This window comes from Salmo salar, chromosome ssa01 (genome assembly GCF_905237065.1).
Source record: "Salmo salar chromosome ssa01, Ssal_v3.1, whole genome shotgun sequence".
NCBI classification, from domain to species: Eukaryota; Metazoa; Chordata; class Actinopteri; order Salmoniformes; family Salmonidae; genus Salmo; species Salmo salar.
Window position 1 is genome coordinate 4,927,619 of NC_059442.1, and position 15,416 is coordinate 4,943,034.

General features: G+C 45.0%; 1 protein-coding gene across 3 annotated transcripts in view; it reads right to left on the reverse strand.

Moving 5' to 3' along the window:
• Positions 1-5,446: 5,446 nt before the first annotated feature.
• Positions 5,447-15,416, reverse strand: part of pcnx1 (pecanex 1) — a 175,164-nt gene continuing 165,194 nt past the window's right edge. For 2 of the 3 annotated variants that reach the window (XM_045707656.1, XM_045707701.1), the window contains 7 exons: positions 14,914-15,064; positions 14,503-14,733; positions 13,484-13,758; positions 13,065-13,297; positions 10,597-11,015; positions 9,985-10,125; positions 5,447-8,975 (listed from right to left, as the gene is read on the reverse strand). In XM_045707656.1, the coding sequence (XP_045563612.1) occupies positions 8,835-8,975; positions 9,985-10,125; positions 10,597-11,015; positions 13,065-13,297; positions 13,484-13,758; positions 14,503-14,733; positions 14,914-15,064 (1,591 nt within the window). In that variant the 3' untranslated portion in view covers positions 5,447-8,834. The remainder of the gene's footprint in view (positions 8,976-9,984; positions 10,126-10,596; positions 11,016-13,064; positions 13,298-13,483; positions 13,759-14,502; positions 14,734-14,913; positions 15,065-15,416) is intronic. The other variant, XM_045707680.1, reaches the window with a different exon arrangement.

The window sequence follows — 15,416 nt, forward strand, 5'->3', positions numbered from 1 at the left end:
ATTCGGGTTTTGCTGGACAGCCAATCCGATTGCGCCAAGGGCGGGGGAAGGTGTGATGATGACCGTAGACACATGACTCAAAGTAATGTGCTTTCTGTGATAAAAACAGTGTCTATGATAATACTGTCTTTACAGTTTAAACAAACAATAGGACATTTTGTGTTAAATCTAGCTTTTCTATATTAGGTTATACTATAGTAACAATGTGGACAAAGGTTGATTTTGATTTTATGAGGAAGACACTTATTATGCAATGTGTTATATGTATGCATAAAGAAAACAGTAATGTTAACATGTATGTTTGAATAACTGCAAAGGAGTGTTTATTTTAGTCACTGATGTGTTATACTGTAAAAAGTCAACCAAATAACACTGATGTGCACAATATATACAAATATGATGCACTTTGCTTGTCTCTCAATAAACTCCCATAATGGCATCGTGTTTGGGGGGGGGGAGAGATTGGCAGAGTCCGGGTGGAGACCTGAGCCAACTTCGCGTGCTTACCGTGAAGAGCCGATTTTTCCAACAATTGTTTACTGACAGTTCATTTCACTTTTGATTCACTGTATCCCAATTCCAGTGGGTCAGAAGTTTACATACACTAAGTTGACTGTGCCTTTAAACAGCTTGGAAAATTCCAGAAAATTATGTCATGGCTTTAGAAGCTTCTGATAGGCTAATTGGCATCATTCTAGTCAAGTGGAGGTGTACCTGTGGATGTATTTCAAGGCCTACCTTCAAACCCAGTGCCTCTTTGCTTGACATCATGGGAAAATCAAAAGAAATCAGCCAAGACCTCAGAAAATAAATTATAGACCTCCACAAGTCTGGTTCATCCTTGGGAGCAATTTCCAAACGCCTGAAGGTACCACGTTCTGTCTCCTACAGATGAACGTACTTTGGTGCGAAAAGTGCAAATCAATCCCAGAACAACAGCAAAGGACCTTGTGAATATGCTGGAGGAAACAGGTACAACAGTATCTATATCCACAGTAAAACAAGTCCTATATCGACAAAACCTGAAAGGCCGCTCAGCAAGGAAGAAGCCACTGCTCCAAAACCAGCATAAAAAAGCCAGACTACGGTTTGCAACTGCACATAGGGGACAAATATCGTACTTTTTGGAGAAATGTCCTCTGGTCTGATGAAACAAAATTAGATCTGTTTGGCCATAATGACCATTGTTATGTTTGGAGGAAAAAGGGGGAGGCTTGGAAGCCAAAGAACACCATCCATTTACATTTTAGCAGACGCTCTTATCCAGAGCAACTTACAGTAGTGAATGCATACATTTCATCATTTTTTTCTCCGTACTGGTCCCTCGCGGGAATCGAACCCACAACCCTGGCGTTGCAAACACCATGCTCTACCAACTGAGCCACACGGGACCACCAACCGTGAAGCACGGGGGTGGCAGCATCATGTTGTGGGGGTGCTTTGCTGCAGGAGGATCTTCTGCACTTCACAAAATAGATGGCATCATGAGGAGAAATATTCTGTAGATATATTGAAGCAACATCTCAAGACATCAGTAAGGAAGTTAAATCTTGGTCGCAAATGGGTCTTCCAAATGGACAATGACCCCAAGCATACTTGGAAAGTTCTGGCAAAATGGTTTAAGGACAACAAAGTTAAGGTATTGTAGTGGCCATCACAAAGCCCTGACCTCATCCTATAGAAAATGTGTGGGCAGAACTGAAAAAAATGTGTGTGAGCAAGGAGGCCTACAAACCTAACTCTGTCAGGAGGAATGGGCCAAAATTCACCCAACTTATTGTGGGAAGCTTGTGGAAGGCTACCCGAAACGTTTGACCCAAGTTAAACAATTTAAAGGCAATGCTACCAAATACTAATTGAGTGTATGTAAACTTCTGACCCACTGGGAATGTGATGAAAGAAATAAAAGCTGAAATAAATCATTCTCTACTATTTTTCTGACATTTCACCTTCGTAAAATAAAGTGGTGATCCTAACTGACCTAAGACTATATATCAATGATGTTGCTCTTGCTGCGGGTGATTCTTTGATCCACCTCTACGCAGACGACACCAGTCTGTATACATCTGTCCCTTCTTTGGACACTGTGTTAACAACCCTCCAAATGAGCTTCAATGCCATACAACTCTCCTTCCGTGGCCTACAACTGCTCTTAAATGCAAATAAAACTAAATGCTCTTCAACCGATCGCTGCCCGCACCCGCCCGCCCGACTAGCATCACTACTCTGGACGGTTCTGACTTAGAATATGTGGACAACTACAAATACCTAGATGTCTGGTTAGACTGTAAACTCTCCTTCCAGACTCATATCAAGCATCTCCAATCCAAAATTAAATCTAGAATCGGCTTCCTATTTCGCAACAAGGCCTCCTTCACTCATGCTACCAAACATACCCTTGTAAAACGGACTATTCTGCCGATCCTTGACTTCGGCGATGTCATTTACAAAATAGCCTCCAGCACTCAGCAAATTGGATGCAGTCTATCACAGCGCCATCCGTTTGTCACCAAGCCCCATATACTACCCACCACTGCGACCTGTACGCTCTCATTGGCTGGCCCTCGCTTCATACTCGTTGCCAAACCCACTGGCTCCAGGTCATCTATAAGTCTTTGCTAGGTAAAGCCCCGCCTTATCTCAGCTCACTGGTCACCATAGCAACACCCACCCGTAGCACGCGCTCCAGCAGGTATATCTCACTGGTCATCCCCAAAGCCAACTCCTGCTTTGGCCGCCTGTCCTTCAAGTTCTCTGCTGCCAATGACGAACTAATTGCAAAAATCACTTAAGTTGGAGACTTATATCTCCCTCTCTAACTTTAAGCACCAGCTGTCAGAGCAGCTTACCGATCGCTGCAGCTGTACATAGCCCATCTGTAAGTAGCCCGTCCAACCAACTACCTCATCCCCATATTTGTTTTTGTTTTTCTGCTCTTTTGCATATCAGTATTTCTACCTGCACATCCTCATCTGCACATATATCACTCCAGTGTCAATTGCTAAATTGTAATTACTTCGCCACTATTGGCCTATTTATTGCCTTACCTCCTTACTTCATTTGTACACACTGTATACAGATTTTCTCTATTGTGTTACTGACTGTACGTTTGTTTATTCCATGTGTAACTTTGTGCTGTTGCTTTTGTCGCACTGCTTTGCTTTATCTTGGCCAGGTCGCAGTTGTAAATGAGAACTTGTTCTCAAGTGGCCTACCTGGTTAAATAAAGGTGAAATAAATACATTTAATTTTTTTTTTTTTAAACAGGGAATTTTTACTTGGATTAAATGTCAGTAATTGTGAAAAACTGAGTTTAAATGTATTTGGCTAAGGTGTATGTAAAATTTCCGACTTCAACTGTAAGTACATACATATTTTATATTTTACATTTGACTTTAAATAAAACAGAGCCATAGATTAAAAAAAAATAATTAAAAAACGATTTAAAAATGTTTTTTTTTTTTTTAAATGGACAAGTGGTCTTAAACTGAACTACCAGATGGGATGAAACCCGGTGCCCTGAATGGCCGGGTGCGAATTTCATCTCTCCGACCATGGAGGGTTCTAGAAAGAACATCTCCCTAGCTTGTGGCCTCCGTATCTGTAAAATGTGTTCAAATATGAACAGACACATTTTGGACACACAACTTTCAGAACCTATGACTTTAAAAAGCTTGTAGGATTTATACTGGAAAAACTAGAGGTAGTGATTAATGAAACATAGCTAAGACACATTGTAAATCTAGTAAAGAATAAGATCGGTAATGAGCAACTTCGTTTTACAGTAAACAAACAATAACAAAAAGCAAAACTACATTTAGGGGGTTCGGGTTAAACACTTTTGACTCTGCCCACATTGAGCCCGGCCCCGAACTGCACACTGCAGTCAGGAGCTTCTCCATTAAACAGCATGATCATTACACAGGTGCACCTCGTGCTAGGGAAAATAAAAATGCTAAATGTGCAGTTTTGTCACACAACACAATGCCACAGATGTCTCAAGTTTAAGGGAGTGTGTAATTGGCATGCTGACTGCAGCAATATCTACCAGACCTGTTGCCAGAGAATTGAATGTTAATTTCTCTACCATAAGCCATTTTATGTCCAACTGGCCTCGTAACTGTAGATCACGTGTAACCACGGCAACCCAGGACCTCCACATCCGGCTTCTTCAAGTGCGGGATCGCTTGAGACCAGCCACTCGGACAGCTGATTGAACTATGGGTTTGCATAAACAAAGCATTTCTGCACAAACCTTCTCAGGGAAGCTGGTCTGTGTGCTCTTTGTCCTCACCAGGGTCTAGACCTGGCTGCAGTTTTGTGTTGTAACCGAATTCAGTGGACAAATGCTCACCTTCAATGACCACTCTCACGCTGGAGAAGTGTCCTCTTCACGGATAAATCCCGGTTTCAACTGTACCTGGCAGATGGCAGACAGCGTGTATGGTATCTTGTGGGCGAGCGGTTTGCTGATGTCAACGTTGTGAACAGAGTACCCCATGGTGGAGGTGGGGTTATGGTTTGGGCAGGCATAAGCTACAGACAACGAACACAATTGCATTTTATTGATGGTAATTTTAATGCAGAGAGATACCGTGACGAGATCCTGAGGCCCATTATCGTGCCATTCATCCTCCACCATCACCTCATGTTTCAGCATGATAATGCACAGCCCCCATGTCAACAAGGATCTGCACACAATTCCTGGAAGCTGAACATGTCCAAGTTCTTCCCACGGCCTGCATACTCACCAGACACGTCACCCGTTGAGCATGTTTGGGATGCTCTGGATCGATGTCACCCAACTTCGCACAGCCATTGAAGAGGAGTTGGATAACAGGGCACAATCAACAGCCTGATCAACTCTATGTGAAGGAGATGTGACCGTGCTGCATGAGGCAGATGGAGGTCACAGCAGATACTGACTGGTTTTCTGACTAACAGATGCATATCTGTATTCCCAGTCATATGAAATCCATAGATTAGGACCTAATTTATTTATTTCTATTGACTTATTTCCTTATATGAACTGTAACTCGGTAAAATCTATTAAATTGTTGCGTTTATATTGTTGTTCAGTTTAGATCAGTATTTGCTCATGTAGGATTTTCCACCGACATTTCTTGCATAATTAATTTTACCAACACAAAAAGATCGGACCATGTCAAACGAACTAATTATCTGTCGGCATTTATAAAAATGCTACCTGAACTTCCTGTTTCCATCACAGCTGTCGTGATTTTAATGTGATTTTAATGTGATTTTAACGTGATTTTAATGTGATTTTAACGTGATTTTAATGTGATTTTAACGTGATTTTAATGTGATTTTAACGTGATTTTAATGTGATTTTAATGTGATTTTAATGACTCTCATTCAACCTGTGTGGAAACGTGGTGTGTGGCTGTATTTTTAGAACTCTTTGCATATAAAAAGATATACCAGCTGTAAATCAAACGCTTTTTATTTCTCCATATAGAAAAAGAATTAAAGTTAAATAGGGAAACAGTCCAGAAATTCACCATCTTGTTTTTTCCAACCGATGGTCCGTGATACATTTATATAACATTTGTCCCATAAATGAAGAAAAAAAAAAATTATATGTAAGAAAATGTAAATACTATGTTCACAGTAATAAATATTAAAAACAAAAATATTTTGTACATTGATATATATATATATATTGATATATATATATATATATATTGATCTATATATAGATACATATTTATATATATATATATATATATATATATATATATATAGAAACAAAATGGCTGAACAATAAACAATGATGGATCCATTATTTTAATTCCCAAGGCATCGGTAACCATGGCCACTAAGATTCTGTAATAAATTCAATAAGGTGATATCTCAAACTGTAGTGCGTCACTGTAAATTAAAAAAATATATATATAAGAAAATCATAGTGCAAGTTATTTCCTGCAACTTCCAAAACAAAAAGCAATAACAAAATGACAAGAAGGACAAAGTAAATAATGTGTAGTACAGCACCTGCATGTCTTTCCTCCTGGGCTACTACTCATTTCTGCAGCTCTGTAGTCTTGGCAACGACACGTCCTGCCACGGGTGAAACCATGGCCACTTTCTGGACCAGGCTCTTTTGGAAAATTATTTTGAAACCAACAAGAAAAATAAAACATAGCAATTTCTTTTTAAATGTTTTTTTTTAGTTTTTTTTTTAAACTTCCTCACACTCAATTCTGTCATAATCATAAATCAAACCGTCATCATTAATTTGTGCACATATGTGTGTGTATATCACGTGTGTGTGTGTGTGTTTGTGCACAGTCTGTGTACACAAGTCAGTCAAAGTAATATAAAGAAATGCATAGAAAAGAAGAATTACCACTGGTAGCCACTTAATAGGGTTACTGTCATGTAACATGTTGTGACACAGAGCAAGGCAGAAACAGTGCCTTGCAAAACTATTCATTTCATTGTTTCACAAAGTGGAATTCAAATGGATTTAAATTGTACTTTTCTGTCAACAATGTACTCTAATGTCAAAGTGGAAGAAAAAATGTTAACATTTAAGACTGCATAAGTATTCAGCTCCCTGAGTCAATACATGTTATAAACCCCGTTGGCAGCAGTTACAGCTGTGAGTCTTCTTGGTTAAGTCTCCAAGAGCTTTGATTGTACAATATTTATTATTCTTTTCAACATTCTTCAAGCTCTGTCAAGATGTTGGGGATCATAGCTAGACAGGAATGTTCAAGTCTTGCCATAGATTTTCAAGCAGATTTAAATCAAAACTGTAACTAGACCACTCAGGAACATTCACTGTCTTCTTGGTAAGCAACTCCAGTGTATATTTGACCTTGTGTTTTAGGTTATTGTCCTGCCGAAAGGGTGAATTCATCTCCCAGTGACTGGTGGAAAGCAGACTGAAAGCAGGTTGTTTTCATCTAGGATTTTGACCGTGCTTTGCTCCACCTACTTTCTTTTTATCCTGAAAACCTCCTCAGTATTTGCCGATGTCAAGCATACCCATAACATGATGCAGCCACCAGCATGCTTGAATATAAGGAGGCAGTTAGATACTTTGTGTTGTATTTTCCCCAAACAGAAGGCTTTGCATTTTGGCCAAAAAAGTGTATTTCTGTGCAGTGTTTTCTTCTTCTCACTTCTCACTTTTTATTCTGTTTATTTGCATTCTTGTCACTGTTATTTAAGTCATTATTGTGGAGTCACTACAATGTTGATCCAACCTCTGTTTTCGATCCCATCACAGCCATTTGAACTTGGTGATTTTTTAAAAACGGTCAATGGCCTCATGGTTTCATCCCTGTCCTGGAGGTCAGTTCAGAAGGACGACTGTATCTTTGATGTGTCTGGGTGGTTTTAATACATCACCCACAGCATAATTATTAACGTGACCGTGCTTAAAGAGATATTCAAATTCAACGTTTGATTTGATATTGTTACCCATCCACCAATCACTGCCATTTAAAAAAAAAAAATTTTTAAACGAGGATTTTGAAAAGCTCCCTGGTCTTTGTAGTTGAATCTGTGAAGAGGGACATTACAAATATTGTATGGGGGAGAGAGAGGAAGGGTTAGTCATTCATAAATAATGTCAACCCCTATTTGTCCATGTCACTTATTATTAATGACGTGATTTATTAAGTCACATTTTACTCCTGAACTAATTTAAACCTAAACAAAAAGGGGCTGAATACTTAACATTATTTTAGTTATGAAATTTGTTTTTAAAATCTTTAAAAATGTTTGAATTCCACTTTGACAGACTACATGGTTGACTATTAAAATACATTTTAATCCCATTTTTTTTTTTTGCAACAATAAAAATGGGAAGAAATCCAAAGGGGGTATGAATACTTTTGCAAGTCACTGTAGATGTGTGTGTTCATGTGTTGACAGCCATCTGCCTCCTCCGCCGCCACGCTTCCCTGGATTCCTTTTCCCCTCAAACATATAGAGTTCGTCCTAAACAGCACCCTATACTGCAAAAAGTAGTGCCCTATATATATATATATATATAGGGAAATACGGTGCCATTTTGAATGCAGATATGGGCATTTTCTCCATTCGATTTGCTCCAACTTCCTGCGGCCTCTCTCTTTCTGAAAAAAGGTCAAAGGTAAATCGAGGAGGCGAGGAGAGGGGAAAGTGGACGAAAATTGCGCTTGTATGAAATGAAACCGTCCCTTTTTTCCCTCCCACTCCTGTTCCATCATGGCAGATGACGTTTACAGGGGTGGATTCCAAAAGAAATGAGTTACGTGATAAATACTAATGAAGTTAGTTGCGCGATACATTTTCTAGATAAAGGATAAATAGCATATCGTTTTTAATTTTTACATTTTTTTTTTTTTTTTGAAACGTGTCCATGCTTTTCTCCTCTGACAATACAACACGCTGATTCAAAAGGGGACGATATCCAAACCCTTCCGTTGTAGGACACACTGGTGCTTCCTCGCCGAAAGGAGGGGAAGGACCTTCTTCCATTCGCCTACTAACACACTCATCGGTTTTCCAGGTTCACGGAGGAGAGAGGACAGAGGAGAGACGACAGAGAGGAGAGTGGACGGAAGAGAGAGGACAGAGGAGAGGACAGAGAGGAAGAGGAGGGGGGGGAATCCCTTCCTGTCCTCACCGTCAGCAGGGTGGTCTGCTCTTCGGCCTGCAGTAAGGTGAACCCTGACCTCTAACTCGCGCCTGGGTTACTCCCAGGAGGACTAGGGTGTAATCATTAGGGCAGATCGTATACACCCCAGGTTTCAAAACAGAAAACAAGCATTTCTCATTTAACCACAGTTTATCATCCACCTGAACCAGTGGCCCAGTCAGACCTCGGCTCCCAGCTCTATGACCCCAGTCTCTACGATGGGAACCAGTTTATCATCCACCTGAACCAGCAGGATGGTCTTGTCTATATGGGAGCGGCTGGTGAGGTCACGGCTACAAGGCACCCACCGGTGAATCACCTGGAGAGAAGAGTTGGTGACAGAGGGGAGAGAGAGGAGAGAGGGAGGGGAGAGAGTAGAGGGAGGGAGAGAGGGAGGGGGGGAGAGAGCGATCGAGCGAGCGAGCGAGGGAGGGAGGGGAGAGAGAGAAGGGTTGGTGACAGAGGGGAGAGAGAGGAGAGAGGGAGGGGAGAGAGAGCGAGGGAGGGAGGGGAGAGAGAGCGAGGGAGGGAGGGGAGAGAGAGGAGAGGGAGGGAAGGGAGAGAGAAGGGTTGGTCCAGAGGGGAGAGAGAGGAGAGGGAGGGAGGGGAGAGAGAGCGAGGGAGGGAGGGAGGGGAGAGAGAGAAGGGTTGGTCCAGAGCGGAGAGAGAGGAGAGGGAGGGAGGGGAGAGAGAGCGAGCGAGGGAGCGAGCGAGGGAGGGGAGGGAGGGAGGGAGGGAGGGAGGGAGGGAGGGGAGAGAGAGAAGGGTTGGTCCAGAGGGGAGAGAGAGAGGAGAGGGAGGGAGGGGAGAGAGAGCGAGGGAGGGAGGGAGGGAGGGAGGGGAGAGAGAGGAGAGGGAGGGGAGAGAGAGAAGGGTTGGTGACGGAGGGGAGAGAGAGGAGAGGGAGGGGAGAGAGAGAAGGGTTGGTCCAGAGGGGAGAGAGGGAGGGGAGAGAGAGCGAGGGAGGGAGGGAGGGGAGAGAGAGAAGGGTTGGTCCAGAGGGGAGAGAGAGGAGAGGGAGGGAAGGGAGAGAGAAGGGTTGGTCCAGAGGGGAGAGAGAGGAGAGGGAGGGAAGGGTTGTGACGAAGACAGCAGAGAGGAGGAAGCATGAAGGAATTGGAGAGAAGAGAGAGAGAGATAAGAGGTAAGAACAGAAAGTAATTGCTTGATATGTATGAATACATTTAATATAATATTGAAAACAACATCAATATATTGCAGTTTTATAAAAATGCTAGAAATGATAAATGTAAACCTGAGATGTGTACTACTCGTAGTAATATGAAGTGATTGTAAACGTGACTGAGCTGAGGCAGTAGAGAACTTACATGTCCCTCCATACCCTCCAGGGGGCTCCAGTCTCTCCAGCAGCTGCGTCCTGCCCTCAACCTCACCGTCTCATCAGGCCACTGCAGCTCCTTCCGCTTAGACAGGTTAATGATGTCCAGCACCTGGTTCACATCCACGATCTGGTGGGAGAAGTATATTAAAATCACATGTAGTCAGATCAGCATTATCAAATAACTTTAAAAAAAATATTAATGTTTTGTTGGGTTATCAAAAGCAGTGTTTCCTCAACTCCAGTCCTCGAGACCCTACCCCCAACAGTACACATTTTTACTGTAGCCCCGGACAACCTCATTCAACTTATCAAGGGCTTGAGGATTAGTTCACTAGTTGAATCTAGTGTGCTTGTCCGGGGCCACAGTAAAGATGTGTACTGTTAGGGGTACTGCAGGAATGGATTTGAGAAACACGATCTAAAGTAAAGTATCCATTTCAAAATGACTTGTGTTTCTTTACCCTGAAAGCAGTCGATGGAAAAAGGAACCGTAACTCATTTTGTAATTTAGGTGAACTGTCCCTTTAATACCTCTGAGAAACAGCTGGTGTTGAATAAAACAGTTCTATCGAAGCGTTACGTTTTTCTCCTGACCGACCTGCACTCTGTAGGAGATGTCGTCTCGTCGTACGGCGGACAGAGCCGGGACGTGGTGATGGTGGTGTTGACCCAACGGGTCCACCATGGCGCTACCCAACCCATCGTTCCCCAGCAGTCCCACTAGGGTGTGTCTCTTACAGGGCGGGATACTGTGGGAGGAGAGGGAGGCAGAGGGGCCAGCGGGGTCCGAGGACGACCCTGAGCCCAGGCGGAGCTGTAGAGAGGTGGGGAGGGTGCGGAGGGACAGTTGGCTGGTGGAGGAGCGCCGGCAGGGCTCCAGGCCGGTGGCTGAGGTACGGAGAGACGAGTGGCGGCTGCTGTTACAGCGGTACGATGAAGACTGGCTGGTTACAGAGGCTCGGGCTGGGGAGTGGTGCACAAGGCCAGACTGGACCGACTGGGAGCTCTGACTGGTCCCTGAATGGACAGGAGAGATACAGGTTAGTTGGTACCTGTGTAGAGAGGACAGGAGAGATACAGGTTAGTTGGTACCTGTGTAGAGAGGACAGGAGAGATACAGGTTAGTTGATACCTGTGTGGAGAGGACAGGAGAGATACAGGTTAGTTGGTACCTGTGTAGAGAGGACAGGAGAGATACAGGTTAGTTGATACCTGTGTAGAGAGGACAGGAGAGATACAGGTTAGTTGATACCTGTGTGGAGAACACAGGAGAGATACAGGTTAGTTGATACCTGTGTAGAGAGGACAGGAGAGATACAGGTTAGTTTATACCTGTGTAGAGAGGACAGGAGAGATACAGGTTAGTTGATACCTGTGTAGAGAGGACAGGAGAGATACAGGTTAGTTGATACCTGTGTAGAGAGGACAGGAGAGATACAGGTTAGTTGATACCTGTGTAGAGAGGACAGGAGAGATACAGGTTAGTTGGTACCTGTGTAGAGAGGACAGGAGAGATACAGGTTAGTTGATACCTGTGTAGAGAGGACAGGAGAGATACAGGTTAGTTGGTGCCTGTGTGGAGAGGACAGGAGAGATACAGGTTAGTTGGTACCTGTGTAGAGAGGACAGGAGAGATACAGGTTAGTTGATACCTGTGTAGAGAGGACAGGAGAGATACAGGTTAGTTGATACCTGTGTAGAGAGGACAGGAGAGAACGTAACCAGGTTAGAGGACAGGAGAGAAGGTAACCAGGTTAGTTGGTACCTGTGTAGAGAGGACAGGAGAGATACAGGTTAGTTGATACCTGTGTAGAGAGGACAGGAGAGATACAGGTTAGTTGATACCTGTGTAGAGAGGACAGGAGAGATACAGGTTAGTTGGTACCTGTGTGGAGAGGACAGGAGAGATACAGGTTAGTTGATACCTGTGTAGAGAGGACAGGAGAGATACAGGTTAGTTGGTACCTGTGTAGAGAGGACAGGAGAGATACAGGTTAGTTGATACCTGTGTAGAGAGGACAGGAGAGATACAGGTTAGTTGGTACCTGTGTAGAGAGGACAGGAGAGATACAGGTTAGTTGATACCTGTGTAGAGAGGACAGGAGAGATACAGGTTAGTTGATACCTGTGTAGAGAGGACAGGAGAGATACAGGTTAGTTGGTACCTGTGTAGAGAGGACAGGAGAGATACAGGTTAGTTGGTACCTGTGTAGAGAGGACAGGAGAGAACGTAACCAGGTTAGAGGACAGGAGAGATACAGGTTAGTTGATACCTGTGTAGAGAGGACAGGAGAGATACAGGTTAGTTGGTACCTGTGTAGAGAGGACAGGAGAGATACAGGTTAGTTGGTACCTGTGTAGAGAGGACAGGAGAGATACAGGTTAGTTGATACCTGTGTAGAGAGGACAGGAGAGAACGTAACCAGGTTAGAGGACAGGAGAGATACAGGTTAGTTGATACCTGTGTAGAGAGGACAGGAGAGATACAGGTTAGTTGGTACCTGTGTAGAGAGGACAGGAGAGATACAGGTTAGTTGGTACCTGTGTAGAGAGGACAGGAGAGATACAGGTTAGTTGATACCTGTGTAGAGAGGACAGGAGAGAACGTAACCAGGTTAGAGGACAGGAGAGAAGAGAAGGTAACCAGGTTAGTTGGTGCCTGTGTAGAGAGGACAGGAGAGATACAGGTTAGTTGATACCTGTGTAGAGAGGACAGGAGAGATACAGGTTAGTTGATACCTGTGTAGAGAGGACAGGAGAGAACGTAACCAGGTTAGAGGACAGGAGAGATACAGGTTAGTTGATACCTGTGTAGAGAGGACAGGAGAGATACAGGTTAGTTGGTACCTGTGTAGAGAGGACAGGAGAGATACAGGTTAGTTGGTACCTGTGTAGAGAGGACAGGAGAGATACAGGTTAGTTGATACCTGTGTAGAGAGGACAGGAGAGAACGTAACCAGGTTAGAGGACAGGAGAGAGTTTTTTGTGAACATTTTAGAGAGTTTGTTTATTTTCAGTCAATTCAGGAAATTGCTTTTAAATTTCCCGATTTGAAAAAGGACTCACCCCAGCCCTGGTGGTGGTGTCCATGGTGATGTATGTGCTGGTCCTCACCCATATTGTGTGGCTGGTAGGCCAGGGGAGCGGCCGGTCTCGACAGCCCCCCCTGGGACACCGAGCTCTGCTGGGAGTCACCGCTCAGCCCTGTCCCGTTACCACTGGTACAGGACAAACCCCCTGCATCAGAATCCTCAATGTTCCCACCACTGTTACAGCCAGCTCCACAGCCCTTACGCAATCTACAGAGAGGAGTGGTGGAAGACAGAAAGGGGTGAGAAAGAGAGAGAGAGAGAGAGGGGAGAGCAAGAAGAGGGGAGAGAGGGAAGATGAGAGGGAAGAGAAGACAAGTGCACACTTTAGGAGGGAAGAAAGATAAATTGGGACATACGCAGAATGCCGACTGGTCCTCCCGGGACGTGACCTACCTGTGCCAGGTACTGACAATTAAGTTCCTTATATTTCCAATGCTGATTGGTCCTCCCAGGATGTGACCTAGCTGTGTGTGTGAGTTGCAATAGGACGTAGTCAAGGGCGACACGTAGATGGGGTATCCGATTGGCTGGTCACATGAGGAATTGATCATGTTGCGTAAGGCCTGTTTGGCGTTTTGGATGCTTCCGCGTTCCGGGTTTCTGTTCCGTAAGAACACCAGCTCCTGCTGCTGTCCCGCCCACAAACCACGGACACATTCCTTATTGACCTGCAGGAGGAGGATCACACACAATCATACAGTTAAAAACATAAACCAGTTCAATCTTTAGTCCTTGTTATGTAACACATCTCAGATCCTTGAAGCACACGGTCTGAAGTTAATGAATGTATAAATGACATGGGAAGTTGAGCAAAGCTTAATTTACTGTTCACAAACACCTGGTTTCCTTTCTGTCCTCTCTCATCCTCTCCTCCCCCCCACTTGCATGTTTCTTTTAGGCACTTCCTCTGGTTCAGGCTTCTGATGATGTTGGTGAACACTGGTCTCTCCATGTCCTCCTCTCCAAGATCTCTCCTGGTCTCCCTCCTCTCTCACTGTCTCCTCTCCTCTCCTCCCTAAAATCTCTCCTGGTCTCCCTCCTCTCTCACTGTCTCCTCTCCTCCCTAAGAACTGTCCTGGTCTCCCTCCTCTCTCACTGTCTCCTCTCCTCCCTAAAATCTCTCCTGGTCTCCCTCCTCTCTCACAGTCTCCTCTCCTCTCCTCCCTAAAATCTCTCCTGGTCTCCCTCCTCTCTCACTGTCTCCTCTCCTCTCCTCCCTAAGATCTCTCCTGGTCTCCCTCCTCTCTCACTGTCTCCTCTCCTCTCCTCCCTAAAATCTCTCCTGGTCTCCCTTCTCTCTCACTGTCTCCTCTCCTTCCTAAGCTCGGTCCTTGCCTCCTTTCTCCTCGGTCACCAGGTCTGTCGCACCTTAAAGCTGAGGTATCGTCTGTTGAGCACGATGACCTACTAACCTTGATCACCCTAAAGCTGAGGAATCGTCTGTTGAGCACGATAATCTTGTACTCGTTGGTTCCCTCGTCCAGGACGTGGCGCAGGGCGAGCAGTGAGGGCGAGTTGGAGAGCACGGCGCTGCGCCAGGCCGGGTCACCCTCGTGGGCGATCACCAGGTTCTGCTGGTGAGACGAGATGGCCTGGAACAGAACCACTGGCTCGTCATACTCATCTGGAGACGTGAAGTGGTCCTGGGGGAGGAAAAAGGACAGGAGGAGAGAGTTCCTTAAAGTTCAATGAGGTTGTTTCTGGTTTCTCAGCTAGTACAGATGGAGTCTCTCTCACCTGGTGTAGTTTGAGTGACATGCGTATCCCAGGCAACTCTCACCTGGTGTAGTTTGAGTGACATGCGTATCCCAGGCAACTCTCACCTGGTGTAGTTTGAGTGACATGCGTATCCCAGGCACCACCACCTTCCTCAGGAGTTCCATGTCGGCAAAGATCCACTCATCTCTCACCGAGGAGATCCGGAAGTCTCCCTTGAACAGCGCGTGGAGCCCATACAGGAAAGACTCCAGGTTACTGGGGAGAGAGGGAGACACGGGAGAGAGCGAGACACGGGAGAGAGGGAGACAAGGGAGAGAGGGAGACACGGGAGAGAGGGAGACACGGGAGAGAGGGAGACACGGGAGAGAGGGAGACACGGGAGAGAGGGAGACACGGGAGAGAGGGAGACACGGGAGAGAGGGAGACACGGGAGAGAGGGAGACACGGGAGAGAGGGAGACAAGGAGAGAGGGAGACAAGGGAGAGAGGGAGAGAGGGAGACACGGGAGAGAGGGAGACACGGGAGAGAGGGAGACACGGGAGAGAGGGAGACAAGGGAGAGAGGGAGACAAGGAGAGAGGGAGAGAGGGAGACACGGGAGAGAGGGA